We start from the raw sequence: 21,639 nt of genomic DNA, 5'->3' as shown, positions 1-21,639 counted from the left end.
GTGTGTACAAGCTGGAGTATATGTGCAGCTGCGTGTGCTCTCACGCCAACGATGGTGTGTTTGGAGTGTCACACTCGTGCCTACGCATTCAGTCTGGTGTCTTCCCCAGGAGTGACTTACACAGGGGTAGAGGTGGGTCGTGCCTTCCATAACCAAAGGAGATTTAGGTTTGTTAATCTCAAACCGCCAAGGGCTGGCTTTGGGTGGGGTCAGTCTCTGAGTACCGTCCCCCCCCGCCCCTCCTCCCGGCTCTGCCCACGTGGCCGTGACGTGCCCTCACCTCTGGTCTAGGAAGAAGCCCCTGGAGAAGCACAAGAAGCTGCTCTGGTACTACGTGGCCTTCTTCACCTCGCCCTTCGTGGTCTTCTCCTGGAACGTGGTCTTCTACATCGCCTTCCTGCTGCTGTTCGCCTACGTGCTGCTCATGGACTTCCACACGGTGCCCCAGCCCCCCGAGCTGGTCCTCTACGCGCTGGTCTTTGTCCTCTTCTGTGACGAAGTGAGACAGGTAGGACCACCTTGAGGCCGGGCACCTCGTCCTTTCCTCAGTGAGCGGTGTTTTTCAAAACAGGTCACTCCTGAAGTTTGACAGTCACAATGTTCCCAGAGTAAACGCTCCTGTTAGGTCCGTGCCAATGAGATCTCTCAGAGCTGTGCTCACCCTTGGCGAGGGTCGCTCCATTAGGTTGATCGATGGAGATGAATTAGTCAGGAATGGGGACATGTTCAAAGGGAAGAGAGCTTGGACTTTGAGCCCGCTGCTGTCATCAGGAGCAGTTGTGTACCTGCCATGGCCACACAGTGCGACAAGGGGAGGGGACTGTCAGTTCTTCCCTGCCGAGAGCCTCTTAACATCCAGTGTGTCAGAGTGGTAGAGTTTCAAAGTCTTGTAAGACTTGATTTTAGGAACTTTGTGCTGCCCTGCAATTTCTTAGGCTCTGCAATTTTTTAGACTCTCTCTCTACCACTGAATCTAAAACTCTAGCCCGGACCTCCCGTGCAGTAGGGGTTTCACCAGTAGTAGTTGGAGAAATAAATGTTTGCGATGAAGGATGATACTATCCGCAGACCAGGATGAACAGTTATCCCAGCAAATCTTTCCAGATTTAGCAGCAGTTTACAGAATGTTTGAGGACTGCTGTTGGTGTCACTTCTCTTGTCCCTTCTGAAACCAAATCCAAAAATATGCATCAACTCAGCAAGTGTCCCGGGAGCATGCAGTTTGTGACATATGCTGGCACATGCTACAGAGATCTGGCCAGGGGAGGGTGCTGTTCTGGCCCCTATAGAGCCACTGACTGGTGGCAGAGTCCTTGTTGGCTTAAACCATCATGCCAATGCTGGTAGAATTTTTTTTTTTTTTTGATGACTTCCAGAAGTCCTGGGTTGAGAAAGATTTGAGGGTCCGTGTGTCTCAGCAGGAGCGTGTCCTGGTCAGTGAGTGAGTCTGCAGGGGGTGTGAGCAGGGAGGGTCCTGGCACCAGTGCGCTGTGCCCCCCTTCCCTCACCTCACAGGATGGAGGTGCTGAGGGGGCGATGTGGAGGCAGAGGAGGGATGATGAAATGATATTCAGCAGTGTGGGACACGGCAGGATTAGCAGGCTTTCTGGGTCTTGCTAGAGTGCAGGCGTTTCTGCAGCTTCAGATCATCGTCCCGAGGCCACACCTGTGTTAGTTTGTGTGGCCACCGTGGCAGTGCCCCACAGACTGCATGGCTGATGTGACAGAGGTTTGATGTCTCACGGTTCTGGACACCTGAAGTCTGGGATCGTTTGTTGGCAGAGTTGCTCCTCCTGATGGCGGGAGGGAGGGTCTGTCCTGTGCCTCTCCCCGTGGCGGGCTTTACCATTCCTCGATTTGCTGAAGCATCACTTCAGTCCCTGCCCTCACGTCCATACCGTGTTCTCCCTGTGTGCTTGTCTGTGTCCCCGTTCCCACTTTTCCTAAGGATCAAGGCCCATCCAACTTCAGCGTGGTTTCACCTTTGCCTTGTTAGTTATTTCTGCAGTGACACTATGTCCAAACAAGTCCACATTCCCAGGTAGTGGGGGGTAGGACTTCAGTGTATGAATTTGGGGACACACTTCTACTCATGACACCTGCCACCTTATCTCTTTCTCTCAGCTGCCACCTTTTACTTCTTAGTTCTGTGTTTTAATTACTGAGTGTTGGCAGCAGCAAGGACATGAAAATACCCTGCTTGGGAGAAGCAGAGAGAGATGGAGGAGATTCAGCATTGAAAGAGGACGGGCCCAGACCAGAGTGAGAAAGAGAGGACAGCACTTGTCTAACCAGAAGCCCGAGCGAGTTGCAGGGGCTCGCACAGCACGAGGGCAGGTGTTTTCCGTTTCCTAATTGTTGTGTCTGCAAACTGGTGTGGTCGAGTCCCAGGGCCTCAGCTTCTCATTCCTCCATTCATGTTCGACCTCAGGGGCTGGCACATGAGCTGGGTGGACACATTTCTGGCAGGCGTTTATGTTTTTTTTTTTTTTTTTTGAGACAGAGCCTCAAGCTGTCCCCCTGGGCAGAGTGTCGTGGCATTACAGCTCACAGCAACCTCCAACTCCTGGGCTCAAGCGAGTCTCCTGCCTCCGCCTCCCAAGTAGCTGGGACTACAGGCGCCCGCCACAACGCCCGGCTATTTTTTGGTTGCAGCTGTCATTGTTGTTTGGCGGGTCTGGGCTGGGGATTCGAACCCGCCACCTTAGGTGTACGTGGCTGGCGCCTTAGCCGGTTGAACTATGGGTGCCAAGCCGCGTGTATGTTTTTAATAAATGAATTTGGCAGGCAGGGTCTTCACAATTCAACACTAGAGTTAAGGGCTGTGTGGGTGGCCTTGGTGATGGCTCATGAGACCAGCGCTTGGTTGCTGTGGGGGGACACCCTGCCTGCGCCCCTGGCATGAAGGTGCTCGTGGGCACCCTTTTGGCAGAGGGTGCTTTGGTGGCCTCTTGGAATGGTTGGTAAACAGTCAAAAGTCTTCTTCCTGCTCCTTCAGAGGCCTGGCGTTCCCAGACGTTTTCCCCTGGTCCTGTCCCTGCCCCGTCTCCTGCTGCACTTAGACACGGAAGCTGGCATTCGAGTCCACATGTTACTTGGTCCCTTCTGGCATCTATAGAAGCCACAGAGCTGGGAGAGGGACTTACTCCAGGGCCCTGTGGAAGGCAGAGCTTGTTGGGTGGAGGTGCAGAGAGATGCATCTTGGCTCACACCAAGTATTTCAGGAGCGTGTTTTTCCTTCCAACAAGCATTTGGGCATCTTCTATTTGCCAGACACTGTTCTGGGCATTGGAGATTCAGCCATGAACCAGACTAATATCTCTGCCCTTCTGGAGCTTTCCACCAGTTGGAGATGATTTCTGGGAGCTTTCAAGGAGAGGGGAGGAGCACTGGAGCAACACAGAGGGGGCGAATCTCACATTTGTGGGGCCATGGGCCCCGGGGAATTGCAATGGTAAAGCCTGAATTTGTAAATTGCCGACATCTCCACGTCAATTTTGTGTGTGCACTCAGCTCCTAAGTCACCTGTGCGGTCACACAGGAGGAGCACATTTTACTTGCGGAAGGCCCTGGGCAGGCGTGGCATGAGGGTTGGTCAGGGAGGACACAGACCAGGCAGGGACACTGGGTGAGAGTGGACAGCAGGGGCAGGTGGCATGCGGGAGGAAGAGATAGGCGTCCTGCCTATCCCATCTGCCTTTATCATGGGTGATGCTGGCTATAAGGGGAGCAGTGCAGGTGTTCAATAAGTGTCTCTTCTCTTTGTTTTTAAGAATTATCTTTGAATGGGCCAGTTTAAATTCAGCAGCACTGAATTCAACAGCATATGAAAGCAATAGGACTGGAAGCCCTGAGCCGAGAGGCAGCAGCTGAAACCAAGGCCCGGAGACGCTAAGCAGCTGCCCAGAAAGTGGCAGCCTCGTGGTTCTGAGTCTCAGCGGCTTCTCCATGTTGCTCTTCAGATCCCACCTTCCCACTCTGGTCTGGGCTCGTCTATCCTCTTCAATGCTCGCTGGGGCTCTGCCCTCTGCCGCCTGAGGTCTTCAGCAGCCTTTCGTCTCTGCTCTGGGGTCCTGAGTGCGTCCAGGGAACACAGCCATGGAGATGCTTGTTGTTCAGAGAATCCGACACTCGGGGTCGCTGTTTCTCTTCTTGTCTGCAGACGTGTGCACTTGCCATGCTGAAGGCGGTTGGTCATCTGGAGGAAAGAGTTCTGCTGGCCTGGTTGCTGTCATTAACCTAGGTCCCACTTGTTAGGGGCAAAAACCCCAAATAGGTTCTACCTGTTTTAGATTGTGTCTGGGGTCGGAAGCTATTAGTGTTAGTGTCTCCCTCTGTGCCCTGGCCCAGATGCAAATGTTGGTATGCTGATTTGGAGTTTTGAACTGAGGTAGTCAATAAGTGCAGATGCGGTTGCTAAATAACCTTTGGTTCCATTAAACAGACAGTGTGGATGTTTATTTAAAATGGGATGAATCCCATTGTGTCTTCACAGAGGGCACTGGTCAATCTTGAGGCCCGTTGAATTTCCAAATCCTGAGAGATATGAAGAAATACAGTCTTGGCATTTTATGAATCAGCCTATCGCTGGCATTCTGCTCAGAAAAGAGGCCTCTTTTCATTTTCAAAAGTGTTTTCTGCCTGCAATGGTACCTCAGAGGCCCAGAATTGACCCATTTACGGTGTCTCCTGCCGTGTGGGCCAGCTTCTGAAGGTCACCTGGGCCTGGGCTGGGCGAGGGCAGTGCAGGTTCACTGGTCCCTACCTGCCTGGGAGACCAGGTCTTAAAGGGGGGAACTGGAAACAGGTGGGGCCTGTCTCAACCACCCTCATCTTGCCGGGCAGCAGAAGAGCAGATGGCTATTGGTGGATGATAACTGGGACTGCTGGGGCCAGCCAAGTGGGCAGGTCCTGCTGCCTCCCCAGGGATCCCACCTGGTGTCGGAGCCTGAGGGTTCAGGCCTCACACAGCAGAATGTCATCAAACTGGAGCTGCTGGAACCTTGATTTCATAATGCCCTCTTCCCCGTGGTCCACCCAAGTTTTATTTAAACTTATAAATGAAGGAGAGGAAATCCTCCTGGAGACATTGACAGTGTGTCCGGAATCCCTTCCGTGTCTGAAAGTGTCAGGTCTCTGTGGGATCTGAAGAGGCAGGGCGACCTGGGGGGAAGCTGCTGAGAACCACGAGGCTGCCACTTCCTGGGCAGCTGCTTGGCCTCTCTGGGCCTCACCTTCAGTTGCAAAGTGGGAAATATGATATCCGACTATCAGATGGACTTCCACGGGTGAGCTCACTTAGTAAAATGACCACGCACCGTGCTCCTTTGGGGGTGCGTCTTTGCTGCGATCCTGCCTCACACAGTGCTGGTTCCTCATGTGAACTCACTTGGGGCGTCAGTGTCATCGCACGCCACACGCCACCACATTTCCTTTTCAACCTGTTTAACATCTGTCTTGGGTCCCACAGACACTGGATTTCCTGAGAATCAGCATTGTACCTAATCCACCGTCTTGGCATCCCAGGAGCCTGGGTTGGGGTATTCCATGTGCTCTCAGGAAATCTATTTGGAATAAATGGGCAAAGAAAGGGGCTAGATGAGCACCCCGGAATCACTCGAACCCAGCTGATGGGTGCTGTAAAGGCTGTCCAGGCGCAGTCTTCTAAGGGGCAGCCTTTCCCTCTGTCTCAGTGTTTCCCCGATATACCATTTTCCTGAACAGTCATGACTGATACACACGCTGTTTGTACCTGTTATTTCTGAGACCACATCTGTCTTCACAGGTGCCTCATATAGCACCTGTGTATAATTTTTTTAGAAAAGGTTTCTTTTATTTTTATCTATTTATATTTGAAATTAGTATGAGGGTACAATGTTGTAGGTTACATTGTTCTCACTTCCAAGGTAAAGTTCATTCATGTTATGGCTGAGCCCTTCCCCCAGGGGGTGTGCTGAACACCCTCACTCTGTGCACATCAGTTGAGATCCACAATCACCCTTTCCACGCTCTCCTCTCCCCCTCCTCCTTGATAGACTATATTTGTGTTTTCTAGTTCATGTGTGCATGTAATTGTTTATATATTAGAAACAATATCCAATGTATTCAATCCTAGTATAAAAAGGTTTCTTTTAATCAAGATGTTTTACTGCTATGGCATTAAACTATTATATAGTAAACAGATAAATCTCTGATGGCAACAGTATGGGTAACACCTTCTAGAATTGTGCAGGGCACAGCTTGCACCACCATACGTGGCTAGACGTTCCCCATTTGACTACCCAGGTCATACTTGCTCTCTGTGTGTTCCCCTTTGAAAAACAGTGGTGGGGCTCACTTGGTACATAAAAGAGTCAACAAGCACATCAATGACTCAAAAAGACCTGGAAAAAATGAGTGGACATTTAAAAATCTGGAAATGGTTGATGTTCCAAGCTGCTGATGTCCCTTCTCTGTCCCTTTCTGTGCACAGTGGTACGTAAATGGGGTGAATTATTTTACCGACCTGTGGAATGTTATGGACACGCTGGGCCTTTTTTACTTCATCGCAGGAATTGCATTCCGGTAAGTGGTCCTCAGCCCTTTCCCTGGTGCTAGGTATTTGGGGCACAAAAGTGAAGAATAGCTCTTTGTACATTTCAGTTCCAAGGGCAGTCTTTTGTTTGGTTTGGTTCTGTCTCCCCCATTAGAGATTTTTACAGAAGGCCGCTGTGTCTTCCTTTTACAGACACACCTCGTTTGGCACAAACTGGCATTTCTTCCCTTCCCCTTCCCAGTGATCAGTCAGTAAAGTGGGATTCAGTTTTTATGATTTTCTCTTTGTTCTTATAGACATTGGGGAGAGATCATCAGAGCTGGGGAGTGAAGAGGATGACAAAGCTGTTAAATATTGAACAGATTGGGGTCATTTCAGGCCACGTGATCTGAAATGCAGTTAACTTTTACTTGAATGGTGGCTGTGGCATCTGCCCTCCCATTGCAAGCATTTTCCTCAATCCCAAAGCCAGAGTGTGGTAAGAGGACAGCCAATCCAAGATTACCAGGAAAGGCAAAAATCTAAGGACCCACATGCGATAGAGAGATTGGGGTGCGCCCCAAGCCGTGGCTCGCATTGCCATGCCTGTGTTCCTCCGGGCCTGTCTTCCCCAAACAGCTTTAAGATAAAGCTAGTAATTATATTTGAGCAGTGCTTCTAAAGGGTGTCGCTTTGCAGAGAAGCTTAACTGTTCACACGCACACCTATAAAGCATCAGACAGTTTATGCTGAGTGCTCACCCACCAGTCTGAAAGGGTAGCAACTCCATTTCTTCCTCAAATAACCTCCCTTTCTGTGTGAGTTGAAGTTCCCAGCATTTGAACCACAGTTGGCTGGATGTGACTCCTACATCGTCCAGTTAACAAGCACAGATAGCTGTCAGTGATCACATTAGCAGGGGGCTGGCTAATCAGAGGGTCTGGTGTGAACAAGGCAAGTGTCATGGGGGGAGAGCTGGCAAGGAAAGTCACAAATGGTGGGAGGATGTGTTTGGAACCAGCTTCGTTAGAGCAGCCTGTGAACCAAGCAGTCAGAGCTGATATGACTGGGACCCTGCAGTGGTGTCTGTGCCTGAGAGCTCTGACTGAGTGCTGTCCTTACATTCAGGGTCCTCTCTTGTCCTTGCCTCTACTCGAGTCCACAAGGGCAGAAGACCATGGCCTTGGGTGGGTGGTGTTCCTGGCCCATTTCCACTCACCCACTCTCCCAGCTCTTGGTTGGCTCAGTGTCATCAGTTTCTTTGTAGAAACAAAACTTTGGAATGTTTTGTCAACATCTCACAAATTCTCTTTCCTCTTTTTCTGTAGGCTCCACAATTCTAATAAAAGCTCTTTGTATTCTGGAAGAGTCATTTTCTGCCTGGATTACATCATTTTCACTCTAAGGCTGATCCACATTTTCACCGTAAGCAGAAACTTAGGACCCAAGATTATAATGCTGCAGAGGATGGTAAGAGCCAACAATATTTGCAGTCAGCAGTTTTCTTGGTGTCCTCAGAGTTCCTTTAATCGTTGACAGGAGGGATTTTGTCCTTAGGATGACTGTTGCATTTCACAAACAGTAAGGTTTACTTTCTTTGATGTGTTTCATCAGGGGACATCTCCCAGGTTAAAATTTAACAAAAGATGGTTGTCAGGAGCAAATAACATCAGTCAGTGCACTGCCAATAACATCACACTTAGGTTTACACTTTACAAAGTGCTTTCATTTGAGTCTTAACAATTGGCTAAGAGTGTAGAAAGGAGAGGGACTTTTATACCAGTTTTAGAGATGTGGACAGGTGAGTCCAAAGAGGTTGGTCTATTTAGGGATAAGAAGTATCGCCAGATTCATAGTGAAGGCTGGACCCTAAGTCTCATAACTGTAATGTAGACACAGGGAAAGGTGGTGTCAGACTGTTCTGCACACGTGACAGGGTTGCACACTGATGGTGACACTTCCCTAAGTTTGTTTCCCAGATGACCCAAACGTCCACTGTTCCGCCTTTAAATCAGATGGCATTTGGATTAGCTCATCTGGAAGTCCCTTTCCAGTACTGAGGTTCTTGGAGTTTGTGGTTTTAATTCAAAGCATATCTGAGGCATCCAGTTAGCATGAAGTCATGCTATGTGGGCAAAAAAAATTAAAAAAATTAAACTGTTCATTCCCATCTAATAAGGATGGCTTTTATTAAAAAACAAAAAATAACAATGAAAATAATTTAGGGATTTGAAGAATATGAACAACATTTTTTTTCAGGGTATATCTGGCTTTATTCCTTTAATTTTTAGAAATTGGTTTATGTGTACAAATGTACAGGTTATGTGAGCAATTCTGCTCCGTGCACAGATTGGGCAGTGACCTAGCCGAGGGCTTTAGGGCATCTCCCACCTAAACAACGCACACAGTGTGGAATGAGGGGTAAGACAGAGGGGCCCTCCCAATCTCGGGTTCCTCCTTTGTTCTTGAGCTGGACTCTCACTCAGAAAGACTGCTGAGCCCAGCAAGCAAAAATGCATCCATTGTTTTTAATGATGGAAAATAGATGTCCCAAGACCTAAAGATGATGTCAGTGGTTTTTATAAATTAGTGCATGAACTCCGGTGACTTAGATTTTCCTGGGCCTTGGACCTCTGCCCTTCTCTGGGGTCCATTGAGAATGGCTAGGCAGCTGGTCCAGGCAACCATGGGCTCAGTCCTGACTTCATTCTGATGTCCAGCTGGTCCAGACGGCTGTGGCTGCGGCCCTGACTTTGTTCTGATGTCCAGCTAGTCCAGGTGACTGTGGGCTCAGTCCTGACTTTTTTCTCATGTCCAGCTGGTCCAGGTGACCGTGGCCATGGCCCTGACTTCGTTCTGATATCCCCCTGCTCCAGGCGACCATGGGTGCAGCCCTGATTTCGTTCTGATGTCCAGCTGGTCCGGGCGACCGTGGCCATGGCCCTGACTTAATTCTGATGTCCTCTCTTGGCAGATGATCGATGTGTTCTTCTTCTTGTTCCTCTTTGCGGTGTGGATGGTGGCCTTTGGGGTGGCCAGGCAGGGGATCCTCAGGCAAAACGAGCATCGCTGGAGATGGATATTCCGCTCGGTCATTTATGAGCCCTACCTGGCCATGTTTGGCCAGGTGCCCAGTGACGTGGATGGTAAGCCTGACATGGCTCAGGTGGGTACAACTGGGAGGAGTTGGCAGCTTCCTGAACCCGCCTCCAGGGCTGACCTCTGCTGCCGTGGGTTGAACGCTGTGCATTGAAAACTAGTCCCTCAAAACTTTCCCCTAAGCAAGATTTTACGTCAGCCCTTACAGACTTGTGCCCAATGTTTTAGTTTTTAAACCTTTAAAAAAAATAGTGTTTCTCTTATTCTTAGTAGCAAGGTGGCCATGGAAAGCAGAAGACTCCCTAGTTTAGCAGGCGTGTTGTGAGTCACGCTCTCCTGTATGACAGAGTGACTGGGAGCCTCCTTTCAAAAAGAGCAATATTGAAAACTTCATGTTGGAACTTGGAATTAAAACTTTCAGCAGTAGCCACTGCCAGTTGGTTTTTGGAGGCTAATGGTGGCACAGACCCAGTTTGCATGAGGCAAGCGTGGCGGTGCAAACTGGGCATGTTTGGAAGGCGCCTGCTGGAGTATCTGGCCAACACTGACAGCAGCCTTGGCCCAGTACGTCCTATCCCACCACCCTAAAATGATCCTGATGGTTTTTTCCAGTCAGTGCCTGCCCTGTGGTCCCGTTTCTCAGTCCCCTTGGTTTTCTTTGTCAGCCCCCTCGCCTTGTGCAGGGGATCCCAAGCCTCTCTCAAGCTTCAGCAGAGAAACAGCCCTTTTTCCGTGTGGCCATGGAAGGCACCTTGTGTCGTCACCGAGTTCTGAACACCATGCTCGCCATTTCACACAAGCTTAGACACATCTCCTCCCTGACACCCCTCCGTGCCCCACTGGTGGCTTTAGTCTCCAATGGGGGGCAGCCCCGGGGATCTAAGGAGAAGTGGCAGGTGGGGTTTAGACACTAATGCGCTGTGTGCACTGGGAAGCAGGTCCCCCTGGCTGCCCGTGGTTCTACGAGGGGCAGACCTGACACAGCACCTCTCAGGCGAGGGTCTCTGGCCCAGTGCCACTCTCAGAGGCCACACATATGTGCCATTGCCTGTCCTTAGAGATTTCCCAGACACACCTCAGCATATCCAGATGAAATATCTCGATGCTGCCTTTCAGATGCCGACCTCCTCCACAGAGGGTCTGACACCACCATCCCTGCAGCTGTACCTGTCACAAGCCTCAGTGGCGTCCTTGCCACTGCCTCTGACTTCATCCCCCATCCAATTCCTCAGCTATTTTATCTCCTAAATGTTTCTGCTTTTTTCACCCCCACCCCCAACCCATTCTCATCAGTGGCCTGCCTGACTCTGTGTCCCAACCTCCCTACGGTCCCCTCTGGCTCCTGAGCTCCACTGCAGCCAGGTGATGCTTTATCCTCTAATGAAGAACATGCACTGTGTGGTTCTTCTGGCTAAAGCGGTCTGATGGCTGCTCACCATTTTTACCTCAAAGATAAAAGCATCACATCCAGTCGCTGCACGTCGCTTCTTTCATTTCCACGCAGGCCTCTGCACAGGCTGCTGCCTCTGTCAGGATGCCCTGGGCACTGCCGGCCTCCTTGCTCACCCTCTGCTCTCAGCCCAGGCCCTTCCTTCCTGGGCAGGCGGGTCCGGGGGCTGCCTGGTGTAGGACACGATGCACCTTCTGCATGTCCTTTACAGCCCGTCTCATGAGCTAGTATTGTAGCTTGTGTGGCTGATTATCTGTCAACCTGAAGAGGCTGGAAGTGTCCTGAGGGCAAACCACTTGTCTGCTTTGCCTTCCCTTTCGTCCTGATCTTAGGAAATTCACTGGTTCCTACAAGCTGCTCAGTGAGTGTGAGTCCAGCGGGAGAGTGGGCGGCTCTAAGGACTGTGCCTTGTTTGGGTGAAGAGCCTCAGAGCAGTGCCTAGGATGCCCCACGGCATCTTGTGACCCCAGGGGTGCCCGTGCCCTCACCGATGGCTCCAAAGGGCCCTCACTTTGCCTCTGGGCTTCTCCGTCCCCAGGTACCACCTACGACTTCTCCCACTGCACCTTCACGGGGAACGAGTCCAAGCCCCTATGTGTGGAGCTGGACGAGCACAACCTGCCACGCTTCCCCGAGTGGATCACCATCCCCCTGGTGTGCATCTACATGCTGTCCACCAACATCCTGCTGGTCAACCTGCTGGTCGCCATGTTCGGGTATGTGCGCGGCCATGCGCCCACCAGATGTCCGCCCTGGGCCAGGCCTGGGCCAGGCGGGGCTGGGGGTGCTAGGAGCACAGTGGCAATGGTCCACTTGAGGGACTTACATTAGAGGTCTTGAGGGGATTGGTAGTTTGGAGGTGCTGGTGACCTTTAAGGGACCATATTGTGTCCCTAGGGCTATGCTTTAAGTTTATTTGATGCCAAAGACAAGAACCGTGGTGACCTCCAGTAACCCAGACAGTACGTTCAGCACTGGACTGTTGAGATGTTGCTATGCTGGGGACCAAAATGCGGTTCAACTCATCTCCAAGATGCCTTGCCTTTTGTGGGTCCAATGGTATGGATTCTAGGATTTGAAGGGCTCAGACTTTAGAGAGTTGCTGTTTTAAAAATTTTAGTTAAACCCAAAATACAAAGAGCAGAGTCTGGAGAATGACTCCCTTTAGGGCTCACGTCTTAACAAGGTTGAGGAAGAAAAATGTGACTCTGAAATATTTTCACTGGCTTTGGGCAATTCTCCTTAAGATATTTAGAAAATGATGTTTTTCGTTTCCTCTCCATCTTCCTTGGGAGAGTTTCTAAAAGTCCCATGTGGTGGTTTCAGTGGGAGTTCAATTTTCATATTGCTCTTTTAAGGTAGGGAGTCATTTTAAGTACATGAATCCCAGAACAGTCAGACAGACAATTAACCAAAAAATATGCAAATTTAAGAACCTTGAGGTGGAAGAGAACTTTTTAGTGAAAACCAGAAATCCAGAAGCTGTGACTGAGAAGATAAACACATTTAATTTCATAAAGAACTTTTTAAGGTAAAAGATATGTCGAATGAAGTAACGTGATAAATGACGGAAATATTCACGATGCCTGTGATGAACAAAGGCTTTTAATTCTTAATATAGAAAGAACTCCTGCAAATTTATAAGGGAAAGACAACTTCATTGAAAAATTGTCACAGAAAATGAGCATGTGATTCAGAGGAGGAAAATTCAATGGCTAATAAATCTCTGACAAGGGACTAAACCTGGTGGCGAGGAGAATTTAGAACCAAACAGCGAGATGCTGCTTTCGCATCCATCAGATGAAGGAAAATGGAAAGGACAGTCTGGTGTTGATGCAGGAAAGTGGGCATTGCTACTGGGAAGATAAATCACGTTTCTTGCTTTGGAAAGTAGTTTGAAAAGAGCTATTCAAAGGAATAGCATACAGACCTTTGACCTAACACTCTCCTCTGGGGATCTATCCTAAAGAGATCTGTGTAAGGATATTGATTGGACCATTGTTAGACAGTTGTCACAGGGGAATGGGTGAATCAAGTATGGCATATCCACACTATGGGATATTATGCAGCGTTTAAAAAGATAAAGTTACATTTATGTTTATTGACTTGGAAGGAAGGATGATTTTTTTTAAATATATGAAGCAAATTCAGACTAATTTTATGGCATAATTGTGTTTTACGATAACGAAGCACAAGTGCTTAAAAAAATCAAGTGCATTTTTCATTTGTTACAATGATCACACTTTACTTTTATAATTTAGAAAAGAAAACCAGAAGGCAGTTGTCACACAGAGCCCTGAGACTCCAAGACCACAGGGACTACAGATGAGAGTCACCTGCCTTTGTGGGTCGGTGGCTTTCCTCTGGGCAGTGGGGTCAGGACATCACACATCGAAGGGACTGAGCAGTGGGCAGCCATGTGGTTTCCTGGCATCCAGCGATGTCCTCTGCCAACCTCCAGCTCACCCTTTACTCTGTGGCCATAGTGATGTTTCTAAAATGTCATCGTTATGCTTGACATGTGGGGAGGGTTTACATATTTCCTCATAGCTTTCAGGGTAAATTTCAGCTCCTCTGCTTCCCCAGGCCATCTGGGACCCGGCCTCTGGCATACCTCCAGGCCTGTCCCCTGCCATCTGTCCCCAGGCAGGACTCCCATGTGTTCACCTTTAAGCAGGGTTACCTGTGATGGCTGATGCTCTTGCACACACTGCTCTGGACGACCTGTCCCCTCCTGACTCTCCCTGCCTGGTGTTGCTCGCCCTCCAGGTCTGTCCCCTGCCATCTGTCCCCAGGCAGGACTCCCCTGTGTTCACCTTTAAGCAGGGTCACCTGTGATGACTGATGCTCTTGCACACGCCGCTCTGGACGACCTATCTCCTCCTGACTCTCCCTGCATGGTGTTCCTCACCCAAGCTGAGCATTGTCCTTCCCAGGGTGTCCCTGTTGTCCCCCTGACTTTGTGTAGAGACTGCTAGGCCCCCACAGCACCCGCGTCCTGCTCAGTAAACTTGGAGCCTGGAGATCGTGCCTGTGATTTCTGCATCTGGCATTTCACGGGTTTCTTCCATGAATGGAACAGCTTCTTCCAGGTGCTTAGTTGGCTCTTCCATTATCCATTTTGAGCTTATTTTCCTGGTGTGTAATAGTATCACACACTGAGACCATCAGTGCTGAATGGCAGAGCAGCAAGGGGTTCACCACATAGATTATGACGTCTGTTCTGTCCCGGGAGCCTGGGGGCACAGTCATGTGCCTGTTAGTCTCCATGGCCTTAACTTGGAAACATCCACCCTTCTCCCTCACGACCCCTAACTGGGGAATCTATAGGCCTGTCTGACTCACAGGCAGCCAGACAATGTCATGATATCCCAGTGACGTCCAAACATAGGAGGGGCCCCACATCCGAGCTGCAGAGAAAACGGCAGGAAATGGGCTATTGCGTATCCGTAAGAGGGAAGGAAGAGTCCCTGCCTTGAAGCAAAGGTGAGGACAAGGGATGACATTGATTCTTACTCTACAGATATCCTATCTACAGGGGGCAGTGGCTGCAGAAAATGAGCCCTCCGCTTATCTGCAGAAACTAAACAGCCAGGTGGTGCAGCTCCCAGTCTAACCTTTGATTATACTAACTCAGAAAGTCTCAGGAGGAATCTTGGTGCTGAGAGCAATGCTCAGAAGGTGCTCACGAGACCATGTCACTTCTGTGACTCATTATGATGGTCATGACATGATAGAACATGGACAGCAGGGTGGGAGCCCCACCTGCCATCCCCATTAGGGGGTGACAGTCCAAGGGCTCAGTGTCTGTGGTCCGAGCCACCTGCTGTCAGGCTTAACTCAGGTCTGTTTCATGAAGTCTGAACCATCATGCCAGACCCCACTGTTGTCACATTTGGCGCTGAACTTGGGGATATCCCTTCCCTTGGGGAGCCTCCTTGATTAGTCCTGGTTTAAGCCAGAGGCCTCTTCCTTGCTGATACCTGTCTGGGGACTTGAGGGCAGCAGGAGACATTCCATCATGATTTAGACATGAACCCCTAAAGAAAGCTGCTGATCACAGCTGAATTGTTTGGGGTTTACTCTGAACAGATGGCCCTGGGCTGTGACCCCTGCCTGGCACCACATCAAAATACACATTTAGAAGCTTAACCATACACAATGGCCACCTTCCTAACTGTAATGTAAATGTCCCCGTGGGAATTTTGGAGGAGTACCGGACAGCTCTCTAGATGGTACTCAGCAGTGAGAGGAAATGGCTGGGAACATCTGTGATTATTCTACATCACAGTTATTGATCACAGGCCCTGCGTGGCTCATCAGAGGCACAGGAGCTATGGGGCTCAAGCTCTGTGCCCTGAAGATGCGTTCACCTCGTGCGGGTCTGAAACAGGCACATCAAACACGTAGGATCCTTTCTCAGAATAAATGTCTTAGAATCTTGGGAATAATACATGTTTATTATAAATATGCAGAAAAGTAGAAGAAAATGATCAGCTGGTACAGACCACAGCTGGGGGCTGCTTCAGTTGTCTAAGTCGGGCTATGGAAATGGTGAAAAGAAGAGATATGGCCATTGCAATGATAACGTGGCTTGTGTTTGTTCACCTGCTTCCTGCGGCTCCCTCCTTTCATTCTTAGTCATTTTAGTTTAAGGTGCAGGCTTCTTTCCACGTTACCAATAAGGAGCTGGAGGCAGAGAGAGGTTCAGCTCCTGGCATTAAGAGATGACTTGTAAGCACATTAAATATAAGATAACAGAAGGTGGTAAGATGTAAGGGAAGGCTGGTTCCAGAGGAGGGAGCTATTAATTGAGAGCATTGCACATGGGTCTACAATTGCAGCAGCTACTACGCAGAGGTGATCTTAGCTCAGGACCCTGCACTAGAGCCTGGGGCTTGGTATGAGAAGGAGAGGCAGGAAGATGGGCCAGTCTGGGCGTGGGGATCAGCTAGCTGCTGAGGAGGGTGCACAGGGAGGCGGGCACTGGGTTTTGGAGAATCTTTCATGGCATGTTAGAAATCTGGTGTTTTCTTAAAGGTGAAGGAAGATGGCATGGGTCATCACTCAGGAGTATGGCACAGTCTTAATCGTGTTATTCTGCTAGCAGTGAACTAACTTGAATTATTGCTTCAAAAATCAGTGCAATAAAATTGCTGGTTCGTCTCCTGCAGTCGGCTGCGGTTGGCATCGTCCCTGGTTTTTTGATATTGCAGCATGTGAGGGGAACCAGGTTATGCAAAAAGTCAGGGTCACCAGGGGCCACAGAGCAGTACCGGCCCCGTGTTGCTGGTGTGCCAGAGAGAGTGACAAAGGGAGATGGGACAGGCTGGAGGAGGGTCCCCTGATAGCTTCTGGTCTTGCAGTTCATTCTAAAATTTGTTCACTGTTTTCCGGCTGACGTTTTCTTTGGGCATTTTTTGCAGACGTTGCATTCTGTTTGGTTGATCAGTCTTTCTATTTTGGTTTTTATTACCAAATGGCTTTGATTATTGAAGTTTTTTTTTTTTTTTTATCATTTTAACATCTGTTGTACAAGGTCCCTTCATTATTCTTATTCAAAACTTTCCTGGCTTTTCTTGTGCATTTAATTGTTAGAGGAGCCTAATAGGCTCATTTTATGAATCCTTCCTTTCTTCTTCAAAAAAAAAAATCTGTGAATTTGGTTGTGATGATGTTAACTTTGTAGGAACATCTAGGGAGAGTTGGCGTCTAACCATCCAGGAAAAAAATGATATCATCTTTATTCATTCGAATATATGTAGTTTTTCAGTAAAGTTTTATGGTTTGTTTCATATGGGTCTGGTGGATTTCTATTTAATTTATTTCCAGCTGTTTATGGTTTTGAGAGAGGTATTATTTCTCTCTTTTTTTTTTTCAGGGACTACTTTTTGGTATGTAGAAAGGATTTTAAAGTTTTGCCTATTTATTTTGGAACAAGTCTCCTTACTCAATTCTTTTTCCTTTTCTTTTTATCGTGTTATAGAAGGTTTCCCCTCCCTTTTTTTTTTAATTTATTAAGCTCCTTTCTTCTTTTTTTTTTTCCTAATCAGAAAGTGATGCTGACTGTTGCCAGAAGACTTCCTAACAACTGTTGAAATGATATTTTTCCTTTTGATCTAGTCTGATGATGAATTATACAGATGATGAATTATCTAAATGTTCTTAATATTTAGTCATTCTTCTATTCTGTGGTCACAGAATATTATTCCTTTAACGTACTTCTGGATTTCATTACGTACAAAGCTATCTGAATCCCGAGCATCTGTCATTTCTTAGTAACATTTCCAGTCTCAGTAAATTTCTGGAGTTCTGTTCCTCTGTGGGGCTCCTGCTCCCAGCTCCTCTCCTGCTTAGCTGGTTGTAGAGGGGACCTCAGCTGTCACCGCAGATCTGCAGGCAGCTGGGCATTTGTCTGGCACAGGACTCTGAGGGCACGAGTCTCCCTGGAGAAGGGAAAATTGCAGAATTCTGTCTGGGAAGATGGCAGGTGGTCAGTGGTAGGCAGGGATGTCTGAGAACCGTCTGTGTTGGGCAGGTGAGACCCTGGGCATGAGGGACATTCTCTAAGCCGCCCTGATGCTTTGCTGAGAGGCGTGTGCAGGTGCCAGCGCCAGAAAGCCCTTCTCCACAGGGTTGTCTCTCCTTTACAGAATTTGAAAACAATGTCTGAAGAATGTAAAATTTATTTTAACAAAGAAGTTTGAAGCAAGGCTCAATTACAAGTCTCCCCTGGAGAGCCCTCGTGTCTATTGTGCTGAGTCCAGAATTCACTTGAGAGAAAAAGAACATTCTGGAAGCTGCTGTCATGCGGGGAAGGTGGACCTCAGCGTGGCTGACCCTAGAACGGGGTTTATGCAGGTGGCTTTGAAGTATTCGTGGCCACTGATCAGCTGGCTCCCCCAGCCCCCATCTGGGAAAGGAATGCTGTTCACAGGACCCACCTTGCCCTGGAGGCACAGTGGGAGCTGCTGTTCCAACAGGAGGTCCCTGTAGTCAACTGAGTTGTCCTGAAAAACTCATGGGATGGAGCCCTTTGAAATAGAGAGTAATACAAACGAAAGGCCTTAATGATGGGACAGCCCTGAGTGCAGACTCTCTGTGAGGGCTGGTGAGGGTCTCGTCTTGGAAAACAGGGATGGAAGGAAGCAGAGTCCAGAGATGCTGCCCCCTCCACTCCTCTCTGCCTTAGGTCATGGGCTGCACAGAAACAGGTGGGAGGTTGGCCTTGGCCTCTGCATTGCAGTTTGCCAGCCTCTGTTCTAGGTGACCTGGCAGTTACGAGCTGATTTTCCCTGACTCTGAGCAAAGAGTTAAAAGCTATAGCAAAGCCTCCTACTCTGTGGACCTTTCTCGGGCCCTGTCCCACTCTGAGGTCTCTGAGTAAGAGAGGGAGTCCCAGCTGCCTTTCCAGAGGGCTAAGAACCCTAAACATTGTTTCTTCCACTAGGACTACTACTTCTTTTTGGATAGAACCTCAGAAAACATTTGATGTGGTAAAACGGATGCTGTTGGTTTTTTACGTTTGAGTTTAGGGCAGTGAGTATAACCCATTTTGGGCTAGACATATAAATGTTATTACTACTTCCAGGGACAGCAATTTGATTGGTGATAGTTGTTCTGGACTTCATTCATCTAGGGTGTGCTGTGGTCCTGAGTCATGGCAGTGGCAAAGGCAGGCAGCCTCCTTAGTAGGCATCAGGCCAGCTGTGGACTAGGGAGGCAGTGGCAGTGCTGGCGGTGGCCTCAGAGCATCCTGGAGAAGGGGAAGCAGCACAGGCTGACTGCCAGATGCAGTTGGCTTCACTGTCCTGCATTGCAGCCCTGGCTGTTTTTCATCCAAAAAAATCTACAACTCAGGAGTGACGTGAGGATCAGCCAGTAACCATTTTACACACCTAGTATGGGAGCTTCCGTGTACAGGCAGTCCCTGAGTTACAGACATCTGACTTAGGTATAACTTGTACTTATAAATGGAGGCTATGACAGGTAATAGGGAAGTTCACCTGTTCCAGCTTGCAGACAAATTCAGCTTAAGAACAAACCTGCAGAACCCTTCTGACTCCCCACTGGGGACTGCTTGAAGCAGATGTTCAATAAACACGGTCCCTGCTCTCTGAAGGCTTCACCCTGCTTCAGAGCCACTTGCTTCAAAGGTCTGCCTTGCTCAGCATCCAGGACCCAGTGCTGACCCCAGAGATGTTCTATTTACTATAAACACCAAGACAAATAAAGCTAACCTTGTAGGCAAAGCCGTAACCACTGTCCGCACAGGTTGGTGTTCTGAGCAGGTGTCTGACCTCTTCTTAGTTTCAGTTATTTAAGTCTTAGACTGAAACGTACCAGAGTGTAAGAACAAGGTCCCACAGCAAAGGCAACTCTTAGCTCTGCCTGGTCTCTCCATGTTGGTTTGGCCTCTGAAGACATGACCCAGAATTTGGAGAATGTAACACTCTCCTATTCAGGGTCTGCCTGTAGATTTCAAATGGGTTACTGCTGCCGCTTTGGCTCCTGAAGGGATGATTTGATATTAGCAATAAACGTGTCTTGGGATGGTTGAACTTCACACATTGTAAATGCTTTGTAGTTATTCAAGATGCCAAGCTAGCAAATATTCCTTTTGAAATAGCATCACTTAAACTATTCCACATAACATCCTGCAGGGTGGTTTTGTGACGCTGGGCCAGATGGCGGGGTCCAGATCTTGGCTTCCACAGTTCCTACTTGAGGGACTCAGCCAGCTTGCCCTTGATGCACCTCAATGTCCCAAACTGCTAACTGTGGATGGTCACAGGGCTTAACTTCACAGAGTTGTTTGTAGAGTAAACCCATTCATTTAAGCAGACTGCTTAGAACAGTGTTTGGTATATGTGTGTAATAAGTTTTAGCTATTTTATGGTTTTGGTTTAATTTATAACTAAAAAAAATCATTGATATATATGGCAGTTTTGGCATAGGACACAAAGTAGATCTTTTATAATTATGTAAGTAATTCATAGTCACGCACAGAGCTGGCAAGGCGAATGGAAAACAGAAGAAAGAGTGTCCTGCGTGGGATGCCGAGACGGTCACTGTTCGGGGTCAATCTATTAATTGTGATTTTCCCAGTGAGGTCATGGGGTAATTACAAGTTCAAGTCCAGTTATTTTTACTTAACATATATGATAAGCATTATTCGTAATCCTCATTTGTAATGGCTGCATAATGAATTCATTCTGATTAACCATAACGTTTTCCTTAGAGTTAAACATTTAGGTTGTCTTTTCCCTCGGGGTGGGAGGATTACCTACAGTGCTGTGGGCAACAGCCATGAGTATATACGTACATCCATTTGTGTAATGTTTCCTCAGTATCTCCTTTATTCTTAGGTTAAATTCCCAGAGGTAAGGGCAGTGGGTCACAGGGATGAAGGCTTTCAAGGCCCTTAGTAAGTACTAAGCAGCTGTTTATAGTTAAACGTGGATGAGGGGCAAACTTTCCCAGGAGGGTCGACATCTTTGGGCTCTTGGTATCTAACACAGTAACAACAAATGAGAAAAGAAAATCTTTGGACGATCTAGAAATAAAAATAATGTTGCCTGATTCTTTGTAGCTTCTGGTTATTAGCCCTTGTCAGCTTTATAACATGAGAATATCTTCTCCCATTCTGAAGGTCGCCTGTTTGCTTTGTTTATCGTGTCCTTAGCTGTGCAGAAGCTTTTAAGCCTGACTAGGTCACGTTTATAAGGTCGAGAAATAAAAATAATTTTGACGTTCATTGAATTTTTTTTTTGTAATCACCAAAACAAACAAACAAACAAACAAACAAACACATTTATAAGGTCTGGAAATAAAAATAATTTTGAAGTTCATTGAAATTTTTTTTTTTTTTTTTTTGGTGATTACAAAAAACCCCCAAACCCTCAAAGCCAAGCACACGTTTATCTAGCCCAGCATGAATGGAGGACGGCCGGGTGCTGAATGGTGCTGGCCCTTCTATTCAGGGTGGACTCTTCTTCCCTGTCTGGACTTAAGCGATTATAGCGATAGCTTACTACCAGCATCGCTGCATTTGATGACCAAATGCTGCGGTGCATGGAGCGCTAAGCCTCGGCCTTCTGTCCCCTCTTGCCAGCTACACCGTGGGCACCGTGCAGGAGAACAACGACCAGGTGTGGAAGTTCCAGAGGTACTTCCTGGTGCAGGAGTACTGCAGCCGCCTCAACATCCCCTTCCCTTTCGTGGTCTTCGCCTACTTCTACATGGTGGTGAAGAAGTGCGTCGGCTGCTGCTACAGGAAGCGGGGCGCCGAGTCCTCCCTCTGCTGTGAGTGCATTCTCCCCCGCGCCGGGTGGAAGCAGTGAGTTAGCTCTGGGAAGGATGCCCGCTCTCAACAGGAAGGAATGACTCAGGGTTACTTCACCGCGCACATCTGTGCCTCGGACCCGGCGTCCAGCCAGCTGTGACATACGAAGCAGGGAAAGTAGGTTAAGGCAGCAGGCTGGGTCTGCTGGATGAGGCAGAGAGAGTAGATCAAGGCGGCAGGGTGGGTCTGCTGGATGAGGCAGGGAGAGTAGATCAAGGTGGCAGGGTGGGT

General features: G+C 48.4%; 1 protein-coding gene and 1 long non-coding RNA gene across 3 annotated transcripts in view; one reads left to right on the top strand and one right to left on the bottom strand.

Moving 5' to 3' along the window:
* Positions 1-344, bottom strand: part of LOC111722529 — a 12,531-nt gene extending 12,187 nt beyond the window's left edge. Inside the window, exon 1 of the long non-coding RNA XR_002771309.1 lies at positions 281-344. This is a non-coding gene — a long non-coding RNA (uncharacterized LOC111722529). The remainder of the gene's footprint in view (positions 1-280) is intronic.
* TRPM8 (transient receptor potential cation channel subfamily M member 8) overlaps positions 1-21,639 on the top strand; it is a 91,000-nt gene that overhangs the window by 47,194 nt on the left and 22,167 nt on the right. For both annotated transcript variants that reach the window (XM_023508751.1, XM_023508752.1), the window contains exons 16-21: positions 292-508; positions 6,473-6,564; positions 7,843-7,984; positions 9,489-9,660; positions 11,602-11,779; positions 21,178-21,368. In XM_023508751.1, the coding sequence (XP_023364519.1) occupies positions 292-508; positions 6,473-6,564; positions 7,843-7,984; positions 9,489-9,660; positions 11,602-11,779; positions 21,178-21,368 (992 nt within the window). The remainder of the gene's footprint in view (positions 1-291; positions 509-6,472; positions 6,565-7,842; positions 7,985-9,488; positions 9,661-11,601; positions 11,780-21,177; positions 21,369-21,639) is intronic.

Source organism: Otolemur garnettii, unplaced genomic scaffold (genome assembly GCF_000181295.1).
Source record: "Otolemur garnettii isolate 467f Iridium unplaced genomic scaffold, OtoGar3 scaffold00273, whole genome shotgun sequence".
Classification (NCBI taxonomy): domain Eukaryota; kingdom Metazoa; phylum Chordata; class Mammalia; order Primates; family Galagidae; genus Otolemur; species Otolemur garnettii.
The sequence above is the reverse complement of the archived record's forward strand: the minus strand, read 5'-3'. Positions and strand labels throughout refer to the sequence as shown.